This window comes from Rhinolophus sinicus, linkage group LG11 (assembly GCF_036562045.2).
Source record: "Rhinolophus sinicus isolate RSC01 linkage group LG11, ASM3656204v1, whole genome shotgun sequence".
NCBI lineage: Eukaryota > Metazoa > Chordata > Mammalia > Chiroptera > Rhinolophidae > Rhinolophus > Rhinolophus sinicus.
The window spans coordinates 76,050,977-76,071,427 of record NC_133760.1 but is presented as its reverse complement, the minus strand read 5'-3'; the positions used below and the strand labels follow the sequence as shown (position 1 = coordinate 76,071,427).

General features: G+C 38.5%; 1 protein-coding gene across 1 annotated transcript in view; it reads left to right on the top strand.

The window, feature by feature from the left end:
* The first annotated feature begins 4,359 nt into the window (after positions 1-4,359).
* CAPZA2 (capping actin protein of muscle Z-line subunit alpha 2) overlaps positions 4,360-20,451 on the top strand; it is a 47,068-nt gene continuing 30,976 nt past the window's right edge. The window contains exon 1 of the mRNA XM_019743218.2: positions 4,360-4,516. Coding sequence (XP_019598777.1) covers positions 4,478-4,516 — 39 coding nt within the window. The 5' untranslated portion in view covers positions 4,360-4,477. The remainder of the gene's footprint in view (positions 4,517-20,451) is intronic.

Genomic DNA, 20,451 nt, shown 5'->3' with positions numbered 1-20,451 from the left:
AGCAGACTGGTATTACAACATGACAACAGCTAGTAACATTTATTGAGACCTTTGCTATGGCTGGATGCTAAGCACTTAAACTGTCTCATTAATTCCACACAACAGCCATATGAGGGAGGTATCATTTTTATCTCCAGTGTATAGACGAAGAAACCAAGGAGTCCAGAGCAAGTTGTCCAAGTTAACTGGCACTGGAACCAAGACCAGAATCCACGACTTACTGACTATAAAATCTGTACACCTCACCATTTGAGTACACAGCAAAGATACACGGAAAACTTTCTATGGGAATCTAGAAGAAATTACTAGCTTCAGCTAGAGGACTCAATGCAGATTTCATGGGAAAAGGGATAACTGAAGTGAATTTTAAAGAATAGGTAGCAAAGAATGTTTCAGATAGGGCTTCATCAGAGGCACGAGAAATTGTGATGCCTCAGTAAGTAGCTTTTTGTGTTTCCATAATGTGTGCATTCAGAGCTGTGGCAGAGGTGGGTTTGTTGAGGTTGGGAAGAATCAAATTATGAAGGCTAGCATGTTCAGGAGAGGGGAGGAATTGAAAACAAGCTTCTTCAATAATGCCTTAGTAGCTCTAGAGTGATACATGTCAGGCTTCCAGGGCTACCGTTTGCGTGGACCTTTTCAAATCTAGTTAAGGAAATGGACAACAGGTAGGGCACACTTAACTACAAGTAACCAATAGTTTAGGCAATTATTTGATTTACAAAGACAATTACTTCTTAAATATACGTGATTGCTGATACTTTTCTACTGCCATAAAGAAGATTACTTGAGACCCGTTATGTTCATTGAACATGAATGTCATGCGGGGAGTCATGCAGCGTCTCTGGTCCCGCTCCCCACATAAGAACGCAGGACACGGTGAGGCCAAAAGGAACACCCATGGAGCCATAGATAGGGGAGTCATACCACTATATTCTCACTGGTGGCTGGGTTGGAGACACAGGAAGCAAGAGCCACACTATCCTATACCTGCCGTCTACTTGTCTCTGCCAACCAACCTCACTTGCTAACTGCAATCTGCCTCTGCAATCCTCAACCCACACTCTGCTGTGCTAACCGCAATCTGCACTTGCCAGCCACCAGCTTCTTGCTAGCCCCCATTTTCTGCTAGCGTAGCCACGGCAGTTATATTAGTGGCCAATGGCTCACTGGTTACAGCTGACGGCCAACTAGCCACAGCTGATGGCCTCCAATCACAGTTGATGGCCATTTACTACCTGAGCCAGTACCTTTCCACATGAGGCCTGGAAACTGCACTCCTGGCTCTTCCCCACAATGAAACAGTAACAGCAAAATATTGGTTGTCTAACACTGGTAGTTTTCTTCAGAAGTAAGGTAAGCCACAGGTTTAAACTACAGATACTAGTTTTCCAATACAGAGATTAAATAATATGTTATTATTATGAAGTCTACATTTGGTACAACTATTTAGTGGTCAGTCACTAATTTGAATATTTATCATCTCATTGTACATTATATGATTGAGATATATATGTTATATTATATGTATGTGTGTATGTAATGTATCATATAAAGGATAGAACATGAACCTGACCATCAGGACATTGGTTCTCAAATAATATCATGTAGATGTAGATGTGCAATTTTTATCAAGTCATTTAATTTATCTAAAGCTCAACTTATCTGCCAAATGAGAGTCTTGCACTAGATTGACTGCAAGATTGTAATTCTATGAAATTAGGTAACCTCTGACCTTGACAAGCTTAAAATATAATTGAGGACATACAGCACATCCACAGGAAAGTAGATTTAAAAGCATACAAATAACTCAAAAACTAACACTACAAAAGGAAAAACTTTAAAAAAAATAGGTTATGGTGCAGTAAAGTAGAAGAAAGGTGAGTTTAGAAATTAAATGAGAAAGGAGTAGAAATTCTCACATAGTAGGGAGAGTTGTGAATGGGAGGAATATATTGCTTCTTTTGGTTATAAAATAACTGTATATCAAGAATACCTGGGCAGCTGGTTGATTCAGTGGTTGGTACACAGTGCTCATAACAGGAAGTTCGCAGGTTCGATTCCTACATGGGCCAGTGAGCTGCGCCCTCCACAACCAGATTGAAAACAATGACTTGACATGGAGCTGATGGGTCCTGGAAAAACACACTGTTCCCCAATTTAAAAAAGAATACCAATACCACATTTCTACTTGCATTCATATAATGGTCAGTCCATATTTATACCTATTTTGCATGGTGGCTTAGAAATCTTCCCAGAATTCCTAGTTTTACATGATTTCAGTTATTCCTTGCAACTATATCAAGAGGGTGGTATTGGGACTGACCAAGGGTGGTATTGGGAGGGTGGTTTTGGGACTTTTTCGAAAGGATTATCAGAAATTTTACCTAATTGCTGATTGTGTCACATGGGAAACCACATGTAAAGTATCACTAAGGCTACGATTCCAAACATAGTCTGATTCAAATTATTGCAAAACATTGCCAGATTTGAGTGGTGTTTTTAAAGGAAGAGGGCAGCCAATTAATCAAGCAACAACAGTTTCTGAGTACCCACTGTATACAAATTATTGATATTAGATGTTGCTGAGTAAACGGAAACCAAAAAGCAGAAGGAGAAGAAAAAAGGAAGTACTGTTGATGCAGTATGTGATGGTGAATAGAATTGATGGGATGGAAGAGTAAGCGCTTTCATTAAGTTTTATTTGATGGAGAGCATCTGGAATTTAGAGAGAAAAAATATCTCAAAAGGGAAAGAACATGGCATATAGAATAAGATGCCTGGGTTCCAATCCTAACTCAGGCACTTTGGAGCCGTTCAAACTTGGATAAATATTGAACCTTAGTTTTGTCTCCTGTAAAATGGGTATAATAATGCTGATTAAATACCTTACTTCATACCTTACTTGCAGTGAGAAATCAATGAAGCAATGATTTGTAAACTGTAAAAGAATAAAAATGCTGTTGATTTACATCCAGTGAGGTCCTTGACCAAACTGTGTGGTTTATTCTCTAGCATGTCTTCTCCGCACCATTTATCCTCAATAGAACACCCGCTTTTTCCTGCATGTTTCAGCAAGCTTCCCCATTAGTTCTCTCCCTAAATGGACTATGAGCTTTTCAACAGCATGGTTTCTGTTCACTTTCCATCCACAAGAAAAAATGATTTGCACATTATGAACCCTTAGTAAATTACTTATTAATAGCATTTTGCATGTGAACTCTCTAAGGTACTCTCATGCGTCATTTATATGTAGCTGTCAGAGTCATCATTCTAAACATATTTCTGATGATGTTATATCACTGTGCAAAAGTTGTCAACTTTCTACTGAGTAAAGTCTTTTTAATATATATTTTTATCGACAGAGAACATTGCATTCGGTTTAGGTATAGAACATAATGGCTAGTCTTAACTCCTGTCTAAACTCCAAGGTCTTGCTACTCAGGGTGGCGTCCAGGCCAACAGCGTTGGCATTACCTGGGAGCTTGTTAGGAATGCAGATTCTCCAGCCCATCTTCTACCCGCTGCCTCAGCAAGTGCATCTTAACAAGATTCCTAGCCAGCTAAGCTTTGACTACATCATCACTTTCTTGCTAAACTTTAAGCTTCAGAAGTAGGGTTGCCAGATTTAGCAAATAAAAATACCGATGCCCAATAAAATTTGAAAACATTTTTTTAATATATCTCAAATGCTTCATGGGACATATTTATACTTAAAATATATATTCATTGTTTATCTGAAATTCAAATTTTACTGGGTTTTCTGTATTTTATCTGGCAACCCTATTCTCAAGAGTAGGATCCATGTCTAAAACATAACTTTGTTTTCCCCTGCAATAGTACAGTGCCTTCCCTAACTGTTCAGTGTAGGTTTGAAAACAGGTTTCTCTGGTTTTTGCTTAACATTGTGCAAGTGTATATGCATAGAGACTAATACAGTACCCGGCACACCATAAAGGACCAATAAATACTTCTTTAATGAATAAATCAATATATCAAGAGCAATCTTTCAATTATGGACTGGGTTGTCTGTATATTTTAAGGAAAGCTGTGTTTTTCTAGTAATTTTTTAAAAAACAAAATGTTTAAAAAGCTTCTATTCGTACACTTTTCACATTTTAGCTGGCAGAGTTCAGGCCTTAATGGGAACATAATCAAGGGCTCAGGATGTACTTGTTGCAGACTGGGTGCATATGGTCACTGGTGGGAAAGAACCACATACCCAGCACGCTGACAAGCCTGCAGCAGGCGGCGGATAGCGACTCCTCCCTCTCCCTAGCCCCTCGAGGCTCTGCGCACGCGCCCCGCACTCCGGCCCAGCGAGCCGGGGAAAGGAGGCGGGGCTCCCTGGGCGCGTGCGCGGTGGTCTGGGCTCCTGGCCCCTCCCTGGCTGGGGCGCGCGCGGCGCGGAGGACCGCACAGAAAGGGGGAAGTCAGGTGGCTGCCGCCGCCGCCGCGGTTTGTCGCCAGAAGGAAAATGGCGGATTTGGAGGAGCAGTTGTCTGATGAGGAGAAGGTAAGTGCTGCGGGGGCGGCGGGGCCGTTGGCCCGGGGGCCAGCGGGGCCCTGGAGTATAAGCCCGGAGGCTGGCCGCCGGCGAAGGGCATTGGTCTGTGCCCTCGGCTGCCTTTGCCCCCCTCTCCTCGCTGCGCCCCAGTGCCTGCCCCTGTCAGTCACCCGAGGCCCGCGCGGGGGCAGGTCTCCGCCTGGCCTGCTCGCTCCACTCCTTGTAGGGTGTGTGCTCTGAAAATAGGAAGCGGGAGCCGGGCGGCGGCGCCTGGCGCGACGGGCGGGCAGCGGGCGGGGTCGCGCGGGGCAGCGGCGCGGGGACCCTCGCCCTGGGCCTGGGCAGCGGGCCCTGCGCCAGGCTGGGGACTGTAAAGGGGTCTGCGGCCCGGCCTGCGGGCTTCCCAAGGGCACTGCCCAGCCTGACGGCCTGGCTGGAGTGTAGCCGGGGTGAAGGGTAAGAGGAAAAAATGGCTTAGGAAGCAGACCTTGAGTTCTCCCTTCTAATCCCTCCGCCCAGTAGCAAAAGGCTTCCTTTCCTGGTTCTCGACGCTCTTTTTCCTTTCCCGGTGGCAGTCTGCCTCTTATTTTTCTTCCTTTTCTTATTTCGTCTTTAGCTGTAGGCTTTGCAGCTTCCGTATTCCCTAGGAGGCCGGGGAGTTGCTCACCAAAAGACCCCTCCCCAGGAGTTTCCTGCCCAGGTTGGCAGCAGCCCCTCCGGGGGCTGGTTTGGTGGCGCCTCTGCGTCCTGCTAGGAATTCTGTCGAAGAGGGGAGATTGTGCAACTCCTTTTACTGTATCTTAAATGATGCGACAGCCTTGGAACCAGATGAACGACTTAAGTTGTCAGGCATTTAACATAAGAAATCTGATCATTGAACTAGTTCTCTCTTATTTGCCGTTTCCTTTGGCTACTGTGAGGCCCCGTTCCCCAGTGAGGTGGTGTGGGGACCCTACTGATTTTGAGTATTTCCTGGAAAGGACCTTGACGTTTCTCAAACTCAGAAGTAACTGACATAAATAAGATGGTTGTTGCAGTTTTTTAAGTGTCCACTCTTAATTTAACATTGTTTATTTTTTTAAGTTCCAAAGCAGTACAGCCATGTAGGAAACACAAACATCATGGTGTTTTAAGAAATCCTAATCCAAGCCTAAGGATACTTTTCAGTTGGAACTCTCCACTCCAAGTGTTTTTACATCCTGTGTTCTAGCACGGAAATGTAGTGTTCCATCTCCTTCTTATGTCGGTGCTGAGGTCAGCCTCATCTTTAGTGTTGGAAATCTTTTTTTCTCTGTGCTTTTTGGTGAAAGCTATAATAAAACAACAAAATGAGGACCGCAACAAGATTCTCCATAACCCAGAGACCTGGTAGGCAGAGAGATCCCTGTATACACAAAGTTGCTGTGCAGTTTTCACATGTGTATCATTGGTAAATCACTATAAGTTGATAACTGAAAATGTATGCTCTTGTACACACACACACACACACATTTAAAATTAAGTAGTGCTGAAAAGTTTGTTAAAGAGATTGTCATGTTTTTATTCCATCGTTCTTAAGTGGTGGTTGTAGCTCAAGTCGCTAGAAATCTCGCTGAAGAGAGTACTCAGTGTGGGAGCTAATACAGACCAGCCAGGTGTTGGGAAGGCCTAAAATAGTGATGAGGTGACAACAATCCATATTACCCCACACTCTGTGCACTAAGCTCCATACAGGGGGTGGGGTGTGTCTAATTCTCTAAGCTTGCCCAGCGCAATGTTCTAAGAGGAAATGAATGAAAATTCTAATTTGAAGGAATTCGTTTTTGTTTTGAGTTTTGTAACACTATTCTATAGATATTTTGCATATAGATTTCATTGCTATATTTACTAATCTAAGAAAAATACTGACTAAACTTTTGAGTTAGATTCTAATATTGTCACTTTAGAAATATTCTTGTAATCTTTTGGGAGGAAGATGTTTGGTATGGAATCAGAGAGGATTTAAAGATGATGTTTTTAAACTAATATTTAAATTGTGTTGCTCTTTCTGCCACATTGTTTATAATTTTCAAAAATACCCTTTTAGGACTTTTAAGCTCTTGGAATTTCCATTATTGATTGCAGATGTAAGGAAGTGAAGCTGTTAATATTTATGTAGTACCATACTTTGCATGTATCTGGCTCAGTTAGACAATACATTCATTTTTATAAATTTGTTAATTTGAGATAGGTTTTATTACCATTTCACAGATGAGTAAAATAAGGTTTCAGATTCACCCAAGGACACCTAAGTAGGAAGTTGCAAAGGTGATATTTAAACCTGAGTTTGTCTGAATCCAAAGTTGTTGCTCTTGTGACATTTCGCTCCCTTAAACGACCAATACGATCCTGGGTTAATCTGTTTTTAATTTGTTGACAGCTTATTTCGAAAAAGGACAAACCTGGTTCTTTCTGTTTTTAATAAAAAAATTGTAAATACTAAACATCAAATAGTGTTGTGTTCTAAATTTGTGTTTTGGTTTTAGAACAAAGTTTATTATTGTTCAATACATTTAAAAATATACTACTGGTATAGTTTCACATATGCCCTATGGTAGGAAGCATTTTAGAAATTAATCTAGAAGTATGTCTTTGCTTTTCTAAGTCATATGCAATTGTTTTTTGAGGATATCACTGTGAATTTAATAATCTTTTTACCTTTGGCCATTGGGTTAATAAGAATTAAGTTATCCAAAGAAGAACAGTGATATTCTTTAAGTTAGTCTTATGCTGTAGTGTGTCCCACAGATTTTACAGAGAAACTGGGCCAAAAAAACAATCACGTTTTCCATTCCTGGGTTAGCTGTATCTTACAGTAAAGCATTTTTGTGAATTTGAAATTATATGATATTGTGGCGTAAGGCTGGAGAAGAACCACTCCCAAACCCCTCTCTACGGGAGAAAAATCTAGGAAGTCACTCCGAACTCCAGAAGGAAGTTAATTGTTGGTTAGAAGGAATCTTTTTTTTTTTTTTTCTGTAAATCCTCCCACCTTCCCCCAGTGATTAAAGTAATCCATTCCATAGCTTCGGCTGTTATCTTAATGGTGTGTCTCAAGTACATAGTCCAGCCCTAACTTCTTTCCTGAGCACTGGTCACACATTTTTTTTCTGCTGTTCCTGTCACAATGAGGGATCTTCAAATGGAACTTGCCTAAAACTAAATTCAAAATTCCCCTTTCCTTCCCTCTACACAAAGGGGGACAGAAATCTATCTCCTCCAGCTCATATTTCTCTTTATGTCTCTGTTCCCATTGTTCCAGTCATCCAAGTTTTTAACTTCAGCTTTATTCTAACTTTTTTTCCTTGTGCTCTGTACCTTGCAGATTCTAAACCTTGTCACTTCCATCATCAAAGTGTATCTTATGCAGATAATTTATTTCTTGCTTGAAAAGTTAATTCGTTTATATTAATAATTGGTTTCTTACCTCTGTTAATACAACTATTAAATTAACTATTACTTATATTATTAACTACTGTTGTTTAGTAATAAAATTTTACTGTACGAACAGTTTTGTTGAGGAAGAAATAAAGACTAGGCCTTGAGGAAAAGTAGGACTAGAAGATTTTCTCATATCTAGTCTTTCCCTTCTGTTATTTTTGCCACCACTAGGCTTTTATTACAGACTTTCTAGATTCATCCCTCTAATTTCCTGTATCTAAGCCATGTTTTAATATGTTGTTTTTCTGTTCCCAAACTTTTAGTTGCTGGATCCTCCATTGCCTTTACAATGAAGCCCAAATCCTGAAAATGGTGTTCATGGCCTTGTATTCCATTGTAACCTAAATAGTTCCAGCATTTCCAGTATATACTGTTAATTTATTTAATCATGCTGTGAATTCAGAGACTTGCTTGCTAGTCCATGTCTAGCACCTCGGGTAAATTATTTAATCTCGCAGCCTTAGTTTCCTCTGATGTGTGGGGCTATAACAGGAAGTATCTTCTCCATTAAGTTGCTATAAATATAAATGGTGCTGGCATATAGTAAACACACAGTAAGTGGTAGTTATTTTACTCTGCTCATGACTTAACCACTTTGACTGTTGGTACTGCTCCTGGTCTGTCCCCTTTTTTGAAAGATGAAAGTCATACTCATCTCAAGGGTTAGCTCAGATCGCATGGCTAGTTTAATCTCTTCTGAATGCTATAACATAGTATTGGTATTAAATACAGTTTTCAATAATAGTTACTTGTTTACTTGTCATTTCCCCCCTATTCTGTTGGGGTTCCTAAGTGCAGAAATAATGTCTATAGCATCTGTCGTTCTGCACATGATGGGTAGAATGGTTCAGTGAATGAATGAACAAAGAATCATGAATTCAGAAAATTAAAGAGAAAACATTAGAGTTTTATGAAAAGTAGAAGTAGCATATAAAGCCAAATTTTGGGGGATAAATTTGTTGTGCCTAAATTTTTTAATTTCTAAATAGTGCTATAGATTTTAAAGATTCAGACAGTCAAATGGAATTCCTGGTGCTCTCTGAGTTATAGGTGATGATACTGGATATGGTTCAAATCATTTACACATGCTAAATATTCTTTATAGCAGTTTATACACTTTTCCCTCACTGCACAACCATAATTTGGCTTCAGAAAGTTTGATTGTATGTAAAAACAATGTAGGCTGTTGTTATTTTCCATCATAATTAATGTAAACTCAGTAGTGTTCTTATTAACCAAAAAGTAAACTCAACCAGTGAGCTATAAATGTAGAAAATATTCGTTCCTAGTTATATTCTGTAGGTGAATTAATTCCATCATTGCATGAATAAAGTGTAAAAATTCCTACAGCAAGCAGAAACTTGATAGCTGCTATAACATTAGTGGGGATTTTCAGACTTTGCACATTAAAGCGAATTTGTAGTGTTTTCAGTGCATTTGGGAGCTATTTCTGCGTAAAATAAGGACAGTTATATACATAAAGCATTGCATTTTACTGTAATAACACGGGATATAAAAACACTTAGAGCAGAGTACAAAGTGATTTTTAAGTGAAAAGCATGATGGGAAAAATTGACTTACAGTTTTGTGCTCTGACCCAAAAGCCTAATTGCCTGAAGCAGTAATTTATTGTAAGAGATTCATGCATATCAAAGAAAATAGGGACTCCATAGAAACATCTACAGTTGTCAAAAAAGAAGAATTTCACAAATTTTATTTCAAGATTGGATGTACAATTTCTCCATTCTATCACTTACTGCATTTATTTACATGTTCCATTATGAACCTAATGGTTGAGAACTTCTTGCATATTTTAGTTCTGTTTAGTTTCTGTTGACAGTGAATGGAAATAATTTTTGAAAACTGTCTCCACATTCATTTATTTACCAAGTATACCATATTTCATTGATTTCAGTGCTCATAATTTTCCATATTTTAAGATCTCTGACATCAGACTGTGTTATACAATCAATGGCTTATGATACTTCATTGGTAGCATTTTCCCTTTTTTCAGTGTTACCTAAAATTATGCATCTTACGTTGATTATGAACCAGGGTAAGCAAGGATATAATGCATTAAAAAACAACCTAAAATCTTAGCATGAGGGGGATGGGTGGTGGGGGCTTTGTACGACATCTCTTCACTCATTCTGTAAATGTCTAGTGTGGGTCAGCAGCAGAAGTCATGTAGTTTCAGGCTGTTGGAGGACTTCAGTCTGAACTTAGCCCTTTTTCCACAGCCCCCATAGCAGTGGGAAGGAAATGCAGTGAATAGCAGGCTGGTTTTAAAGCTCCCCTGCCCCCCCCCCACACACACACACACACATACTTAGAGTCACTGAACTTCTGCTCAGATTTGAAAACAAGTTACATCTAAAAACCTGATTTCAGAAAGGTCAGGAAAGGAAAAGAGAATTGTATTTGTGAATAGAAGTAATAACACCATAGTTTACATTTTAGACTCACTGAAAGTTTGTGATTTGGTCACCTCTTTGGTAGACACATGCATAGAGTCACAGATGAATCAGACATATGTAACATTTATACATACTGTACAGGATCAAAAAGTAGTAAGTTCATGGAAATTCAGAAGACAGAAAAATTACTTCTGCCTAGGGGGATAGACTTCCGTTGGTGTATAATAAGGTCATATCAGAGAGCACACCACAGGAAGGAAAATCAGGAAAGTGGGAAGAAGCAGGGGGTACTCTGCTAGTAAGAGATGCAGAGATTAACCCGTGTTAAACATGGGTTCTCAGCCTCAGCATTGTTGACATTTTGGGAAGGATAACTCCTTGTTGTCGGGGCTGTCCTACGCGTTGTAGGATGTTATTAGCATCCTGGTCCACATGATGCCAATAGTACCCCTGCAGCCCTGCTGATCCAAAATATCTCCTGTGGGACAGATTCGCTCCTGGTTGAAAACCACAGGTCTGGACAGATTGAAGCCAGTAAGAGCAGTTGGGAACCTGGGTCAAGTGCGAGAACTCAAATTAAAGTAGTTTCACAAGACAGAGGAAGAAACGATTGCTAACAGATTTCAGAGTTGGAATCGACAGGACTTGGTGAGTAAATGTAGGGGTGAGGGAAGAACCAGAGGTAACTGTGTATGTGAAAATCTGGATGACTGGGAAGTGGTACCACCACTGCAACTAGAGGACACAGGAAACGATGCACAGTTGGCAGAAGTAATGTTGAATTGGATTTGGGTTATATTGAGTTTGAGATCCTAGTAGAATGTCTATGTGAACAGCCTGGCATATACGGAAATGTAGGCATGGAGCTTGGGAAAGAGCTTAGGCCCAGAGATTTTATGCAGATTTGGAAATCCTCTCTTTGCAGGTTAAAGCCACCAGAAGAGATAAGCTTTTTAGGAGAAAGTTTAGATGTGCAAAGAGGAGAGGGCAGAGAGCATATACTCTTGGATATACTTTCATTTAAAGAATAGGAGAAGAGGTTGAGGAGTGATTCCTGAAGTAGAAGTGAGTACCTAGCACAGAGTAGGTTCTCATGTCATGGGACTTGAAAAGAATTTCCAGAAGGAGCAGACCAGTGTTGTAGAGATTAAGACAGAATATAGGACTGAGAAAAGCCTTTGAATTTAAGAGAATGGGATGAGAAATTATATCTACTACTGTATATCCAGTACTATACTATAATCTCTCAATTGTCAGAGTAGCCTTGTTATTATCCCCATTTTACAGATTGGAAAACTGATATAGATGAGGCCAACTATCTAAGTGGTGCACTAGAAATCATGGGTGGTCATTAAGAGAGCAGTTTTTCTAGAGTTTGGAGCAGGGAGCAGAAAGAAAAGCCACATTACCAGGGTTTAGACAGTGAGTATATGTTTTCCCTCTTCTGGAAATGGCCTTTTCCTCTTGTCTGCATTGTAAACCACTCGTCCTTCAATAACCAGGCGCTAAGCCTTCCTCCTCATCTTTTGTATCCTGGCCTGTCTCTGCTCCCTCAGCAATTTGTACATACATTTGCTATAGCATTTACCAACCGTAATGGGTTTACCTGATGTTATTTCCTGTGTTCTTCAGGGCCAGGTCCTGTGTTTTATTCATCTTTGAAATTCCAGTCGTGCCTGGTGTATATTAGAACAGTGGTTTTCAGCTCTAGCTGCGCCTTAGAGTCAACTGGAGAGTTTATAAACAAACATGGTGCACAGGTTTCACTCGTGGGAGAGGCCTGAAGCCTCTCTACTTCTTTAATTAAAAAAAAAAAGCTTCCTGGATGGCGTGAATGTGCTGCAAGGGTTGAGTCTCACTGCACTGTGGTGCTCAATAAATGTTGATGAAAGGATAAGAAACGGAGACAGAAAGTGTAACTTATTACTGAAAAAAATTGGTAGTGAAGCAAAAGAGAAAGACTAGGTATTATAACTTCATTTTGTACTGCTGTTTCATTTTAGGGATACTTTTTTTTAAGATGGAAAAAACTTAGGAGTGTCTGTGAGCTGAGGGGAATGATTCAGATCAGAGAAAGAAATAGAAAATGTAAGATAAATAAGAGTTTATGTAACTTTTTCAGTTACTGATGTCTACTTTGGATTTGTGGGTTTCTTAATATTTTCAATAAATGATAAAAATATTTAAAGAAAAACTGATGTTGAATTTACTAGATGACCTAGTTTTAGGTTAAGTGATGTTGGCCCTGTTTTTAATTACCATTCAAAATATAATTATAAAGGAAAAAATTCTTAAAGAAACTTGTCTGTAACACAGACATGCAGTAGTGATCACTTGATCATAAACTATTTAAATATGATAGAGTTTTAAAAGTGCTTTTCTCTTATTTTACTTGTAATTCTCAAAAAGGCATAGGCAGTTTTTAGAGTCATGGGAAATGATGTCAAATAATACTTACAGTTGAAATGGAAAAATGCATAATAGCTCTTTAACTTTACCAGCCATCGCTAAGATAGTGACCCTTTTTGGTATCATATTTCTTGAGAATCAGGTGAAACCTATGAAGAAACTGTAGAATTCAAAATGTAGACATTTCATTGCTGTGGGATTTCTTAAGAAGATGACTTTGGAATGGTCAGCTTGAGTTTATTCAGTCTGAGCGCTGCGATTTCCTTCTGACAGATTGTACACAGATAAAGGACATGGTGAGTAGAGGGAAAACATCTGATCAGAGCCCTTAATTTAAGCAAGAATGTCCCAATACTTTTAAAGGAGACTGAGGCAAATGCCCTACATAGTATAGATTCATGCCAAAATATTTATCTGTAATTCAGAATGAAAGTCGGAGGTCCTTAATTTTTGTTTCTTTAAAATTTTACCTTTAGGGATGGCCCCATGGCTCAGGTGGTTGGAGCTCCTGCTCCTAACGGAGAGGTCACTGGTTCGATTCCCACATGGGCCAATGAGCTGTTCCCTGTAAGCTAAGATTGTGGACAAGGCTCTCCCTGGAGCTGGGCTGCTGTGAGCAGCCTGAGGTCGGCATGTGCTGCCATGAGCCGCTGGTGGCCAGCGTGAGTGGCCGGCAGCTGGCGAGCGCTGCTGTGAGCAGTCCACCGACCAGCGGGGGCGAGGGAGCGCAAGGCTCATAATACCAGCATGGGCCAGGGAGCTGTGTCCTACACAACTAGACTGAGAAACAACAGCTTGAACCGGAATGGGGGGGGAGGCAGAAGAAGGGGGGAATTTTTACCTTTGAATTTTTTACTGTATTTTTCATTAGAAAAGCAATAGGTTGTATAAATATGTTTTTGTGGATTTTCAGCAATAAAAATTTAAAAATTTATGACTTAATTAGAAAATAAACTAATATATCATTCCTTAATTATCGTGGTTACTATGTTGTTAGTATGTGTGCTGCCGAAGCGAGCACAATTACTACATTTTTAAATAAACATTGATGCATACAGACAAATCATAAGATATGCTATCATATATATGCAGTTGTTTTGCATTTTTTTTAGTTACGATCTAATTTACCTGCCAGGCAGTGCAAGTCTTAAACCATCAGTTTGATGGATTTTCACGATTATATACACCCCTGCAAGCATTCGTTCACTCAAAACAAGATAAAGAACGTTTTCTATCCTCAGAAAATTCCCTCATGCCTCTGTCTGATCAATCCCTGCACCCTTTTCTCAACTGTACTCGTAACTGTTATCCCTATAGATTAGCATTCCCTGGTTTTGAATGTCATGTAAATGGAGTCACACAGTGTTTTGAGTGTGCATCTGGCTTCTTTCCACTCAGCTGGTTTTCAGATTTGTTCATGGTGTTGCCTGTACCAGTCCCCGTTTGTTTAGCCGTTTCCTCCTGGTGGACATTTGGGACTGTTATGAACAGGCTGCTGTGAACACCCTGTGCCGTCTTTGTGTGGACATACGCATCCATTTATCTTACGCAAATGCCTAGTTATGAAATTGCTGGGTCATAAAAGAAAGCTTTTGAAGTCAGTGATTTTGGTAGGTTAAATAAAGATAAGTTCTTTGTCATTTGAAAATTTGTATTAAATAGTTAACACCCTCCTCAAACACAATTTGTGTAGATGTTTAATGATAATTTAAAGTGAAGCAGGGCGGCTGGTTGGCTCAGTTGGTTACAGCGCAGTGCTCATAATACCAAGGTCGCCGGTTCAATTCCCACGTAGGCCAGTGAGCTGCACCCTCTACAGCTAAGATTGAAAAATCAGTGACTTCACTTGGAGCTGACAGGTCTCAGAAAAACACACTGTTCCCCAGTATTACCCAATAAAAATAAAAAGAATTAATAAAATAAAAATAAAGTGAAGTTAAATCTGTTTAGCCATAGATAAAACATCAAAAAAAGTACCCATTGACTTTATTTTTATGAAGGCTTAAACTAGTACAGTTTGTTGAGCCTCAAAAATCATGAGTTGGTTCAAACAATTGTAAACAAACAAAAATCGTAGATATGATCATACCTTAATTAGAACTCAAGTAATTAGAATCCTCTATTCAACCCAAAAGTGCTTAACTTGACTTCAAGGAGACAATGGCTCATGGTGAACTGCAACAATGCCTGAATAACCCCACTAGAATTTTTGTGTACAAAAAATGAATTATTCATTAATTACTATGGATAACCATTGGAAGTCTTTAAACAAATCAAGTTGTTTGTGAGAAGAAATGGAATATTAATTTAATGTCACATTACTTACATTAATATTTTCTTAGTGTTAGCCAGTGCCTCTGTTATAACAGGATAGTTATCTCTTGCTGCCTCCTATTATTATTGAATATTCAGAAGTTCCTTTAGCAAGTTACATTCTTGTGCTTACTACAAGAATGAATGATGACTGCTAAATCCTTTAGATAATTTTCAGAAGGATTTTTTGAATTTATTAAAATGTATGACATGTGTTCTTTATATCCCTGACTGAAATCACGAAGTAACTCACGTTTAAAAAAATAATGCTGGGCCAGGCCCGGTGGCTCAGGTGGTTGGAGCACAGTGTTCATAACACCAAAGTCACCGGTTCGATTCCCACATGGGCTAGTCAGCTGCACCCTCTACAGCTAAGGTTGTGAACAACCGCTCTCCCTGGACTTGGGCTGCCGTGGGCTGCCCAGGATGCTGTGTGCTGCCGTGGGTCGGCAGACGGCGAGAACTGCCGTGAGCTGCCGTGAGCTGCTGTGAGCTGCTATGAGCGGCCGACCAATGACTGGCAACCGACTGCCTCAGGGCTGGGGGAGCGCTAAGGCTCATAATACCAGCAGGGGCCAGGGAGCTGTGTCCTACACAACTAGACTGAGAAACAAGCAGCTTGAACCGGAGTGGGGGCGGGGTGAGGGTGGGGGTGGGGGAGGCAGAAGAAGGGGGGGGGAATAGTGCTGAATATATGATACTTTTTTTTTTTTTTGGTCCAGTGGGGAAAAGTACATTTAAAGAAATAGTATTATTAGAATGTTTATCCGTAGGACAATGTAATAAAAAAAATATGTCTCTGTCCCACATCATACACAAAAATCAATCCCAGGGGGATTAAAGACCTAAACGCAAAGAGCAAAACTTTAAAGTTAGAAAAAATGTAGAGACAATCTCCACAAACCTGGTGGATAAGGAATTTTTTTTCCACTCTCTATTTGACTATGTTTAGGGATTTCTCTTACATAACCATAGCACAATTATCAAAATCAACAAATTAAACGTTTATTAAATGCTATTATCTAATCTGCAGACCCTGTTCACATTTCACCAACTGCTGGTCCAGGATCCAGCCCAGGATCATACTGAGTTGTGTTGTAGTGTCTCTGGTCTTCTTTGACCTGGAACGGTTTCTCAGCATTGTTTGTCTTTCCAGACCTTAACAGTTTGAAGAGTACAGACTAGTAATTTGTAGACTGACTCTTAATTTCAGTTTGTATAACATTTCCTCCTGATTAGATTCAGCCTATGAATTTTTGTCAGGAGTATCCCGGAAGTGATGTTGTGTCCTCAGGTATACCCTCTCAGGAGACCTGTTACTTAGGATAACCCATCATTTAGTAAATGTGGTACGTGGCAGGTTTCCTCATGGTAAAATTACTGTTTATCCCTTTGTAGTTAAGTGGCTTGTGGAAAGATATTTTCAGACCATGTGAGTCTACTGTTGTTTTCTCATAACTTCTACCCGTCAATTTTAGCATCCATAGGTGATTTTCTAATTCAGTCATTCCTTTTATTTATTAGTTGAAATTCTACTATAAGAAAATACTTTCCCTTTTTCTCCCATTTGTTCATTCATTTACATTAATATGGACTTTGGATTCTTATTTTATTCTTATTTTATCATAATTATCATTATTTAATCTGTTTTTTGAATTGTAGAATGCTTTTTTTTTTAAAACACATAAGAAAAAGTACAAAAATAAAGTTCAACAGTGAGTAAATACTTTTGTCTTATCTCAGGCAGTTGATGGGAAGAAATTTTTTCCTCAGGGCTACTGTATACTAACATTTTGGATATTGTTTTGCATACACTATTTTATGTATAAGTAACTTTATATTAACAGTCACTTGTGTTGTCTGCTGTTTTACAAGAAGCACAACAGAATGGGACATACTTTTTATGCTATGTTTACCTTTTGTATGTCTTATATAAAATAACGTTTGGACCCAAATAGAAGAAAAATACAGTGCTTTCAGCTTTTAGCCCAGATTAATACATTAAGGTCAACATTAATAAGGTTAACTTTTTAAAGCTATACTTCTTGGTGCAATTGTTATGAGGCGTACCTGTCAGCTGCCAATGACTAACAGATAAGAAAGAGTTACTCTCCGGCTAGCTACACTTTCCCAACAAAACCACGCCCCCCTCCAATTTAGAATTGCAGTTTAGAAGTACAATAATAGTAACAATAATAGTAATAACTCTTACCTGAATCTGACTCCAATTTAGAAGGACTTGATTTCGAGTATCATGTGAAAGGAGATGGTGGTTAATGCAGAATAATTAGCAGTGGGCCTAGGAATGTATCTAATAATTCACTGGGCTCTAACAGAAAAAAACTATAATATTCCCGGGGTAAATAGACTATAGCTCTATGTGTGCTAGAGAAACTTTGAGGAAATATGTTTTGAGTTATTTTCAGAAATTTGTCTACTCTTGGGACATCTTCTTGTTAACTCTTTTCCTTGGATTTAAAATTAAACAAAAAGTTGGCTAAGAAGCATGGATGTAGGGAAATACTGAGTCGATAGCAGAGTTTAGAAAATACCTTGATGACTGAACAATTTTTTAGGAAGACAAGTAAGCCTTTACTGTTGGACACACTTTCTTTTCTCTAGCACTTAAGAAGTACAAAAATCAGATTCTTCTCTGGTGAAATTCTCAAAAACCAGGTTAGAATACTTTAGGCATAGCTGGTGTAATCAGCTTGTGGTTGGGGTTTTCAGCCAGACTGCTCCCATGACCTCCCAACCCTACTGGTACTTTTGACCCACCATTTGCTTTGGATATTGTGAGCAGTCTATTAACTCCTTTGCTTAATGCGTGCATTTAGTGTAATAGCAATGGCAATTACCAGTAGGATAAAAATAGAGATCATTTTTGTTTTAGAACTGACTAAAATTCTAAATGGTATGTGCCTTTTTTGGAAGCAACTAATATTTTTAAAACTCAGCAACTAGTTAGTCACATCACTAAATAATGCTGTGTGTGTCCAGTTTTATAGGTAGTGTGTAAGTCATTAGGAGTATTACAAAATTACCTCAAAATTCTACAAGTTTTCAAAAAAAGCATTTGATAAATTCATCAGCAGATCACCACAATTTTATTTGTTGCCTTTAGTAGTGATTAAGACTTTGTTTTAAATGCTTCTAACAGCTCCTTACCTCAATAGGAAGGAAGGGGGGAAGGAGAAGGAGATTAAGACTTTCACATAAGATTCCAGTGTTATGTTTACCATGCACTGTTTTTCTGTAACCTTGCCTGCTTCAGAGTTATTCTTTATGTTTTGCCTTTTAATTTTAATAGTCCTCAAGTATTTTAGAAGAAAATAATTTGAATACACATAAAACATTTTTAATTAACATATTAATAGTATCCCTGCCCTTTTTCTGATAATTTTCAACTATGTGTAGATTCATGTAACCACTACCAAAATCTAGATATAATGATGTTCTGTCACCCCAAAAAAACTTCCTCATTTTCTCTTTCCCTCTTTTCTCCCTTTGTATTCACACCCTGCCCCACCTCTCCTCCCAGACCCTGCAACTATGGATCTGTTCTCCATTGCTATGATATTGCTTATTGGAGAATGTCATATAAACGGTGACATATATTATTACTGTGTACGCTTTTGAGACTGCTTTCTTTCATTCAGCATAAGGCTTTTGAGAGTCATCCAAATTGTTGCAAGTATTCCTAATTTGTTCCTTTCCTTTGCTGCGTTGTATCCCATTGTGTAGAACACCATCATTTATACACACATTTGTGGACATTTGGGTTGTGAGTTGTCTTCAGTTTTGAGCAACTGAACATAGATTTGCATTTTTCTAGGATAGATAACCTGGGAGTGGAGTTGTGCTATTATTCTGTGTGCTTAACTTCTTAAGAAATTGCCAAACTTGTATACTGGGTTAGTAAGGATTGTAGTTTTAGTAACATATCTAAGACTTTTTTGCCTAACCCTAGGTCATGAAGATTTTCTTTTCTTTTTTTTTTTTTTTTCTGTTTTACATTTATAGCTATGGTAATTTTTTAATAAGGTGTGAAGTTTAGATTGAGATATATTTCTTTGCTAAGGGATATCTAATTGTTTGAATATCACTTGTTGAAAAGATATCTTTTCTCCCTTTAATTGTCTTTGCATGTTTGTCAAAACTTTTGGACGCGTGCGCGCGCATGTTTGAACTCTCAGTTATGTTCCATTGTGTATCCCTTCACTAGTACTGTCCTAATGACTGTAGATTTATATAGTAAGTCAAAATCAGGTAGTGTGAATTCTTCAACTTTGTTATTTTTCAGAATTGTTTTGGCTATTGTAGTTCATTTGCCTTTACTACTTTGCATATACTATTAAGGGTATGAAGTAGCATATTTCATTTCCTCTCTTTATAGCCTACCCCAAATCTTACCTTTTTAATAGCATGGTGTGTATTCATGTGTGTGTGTTATTTGGGACATCAGAGTGATTTTTTTATCTTGCTTGCATTTGAGCAGAAGAGGTCTAAATGCATGGCCAAAATAATCTGCATTTATTGCGTTTTTCAAACATGGAAAAATAACATAGGAAACATATCAATGTTAGAATCAGCTTGTTGGTATATATGCAAAAACTCCTGCTGGGATTTTGATTGGGCTTCCACTGACTCTATAGAATAGTTTGGGGAAAATTACCTTCATGATACTAAATCTTCCAGTCCGGAAATATATTTTTAACATATCTCTCCATTTATTCAGCCCTTCTTTGATTTCGTCCATCAGTGTTTTGTGTAGTTTTCAGTATACTGCCTCTGCACTTACTTTGTTAGCTTTATACCTAGGTCATTTTTTTTTTTCACTTCCTTGGGGTTTTTTTTTTTTTTTTTTTTGGTAAGCAATCATGTCTGCAAATAGAAAGTTTTATTTTAGTTATGAAATCCCTTTGATTTCTTTTTCTAATCTTACCTCACTAAGACCTTAGTAGGATGTTGAATAAGTGGTGAAGATAGACATTCTTGTCTTATTCCTTAGTTTAGGGGTAAAGCCTTTAGTCCTTGGCCCTTAAGGGTTATGTTAGTTATAGGTTTCTTTGTAAATACCTTTCATCAAATTAAGGACATTCTCTTCCTAGCTTGCTAAGAGTATTCATCATGATTAGATGTTGAATATCAAATAATTTTTCTGCTTCTGCTGAAATGATCTGTGGATATTCATCTTTAATCAGTTGATAATTGTGAATTGGTGTCATTCATTTTTAAATATTGAAACAGCCCTACATTTCCATTAAAAACTATTTAGTTATGATGTGTTATCCTTTCTATATAGTATTGCTAGATTCCACTTGCTAATATTTTATTGAAGAATTT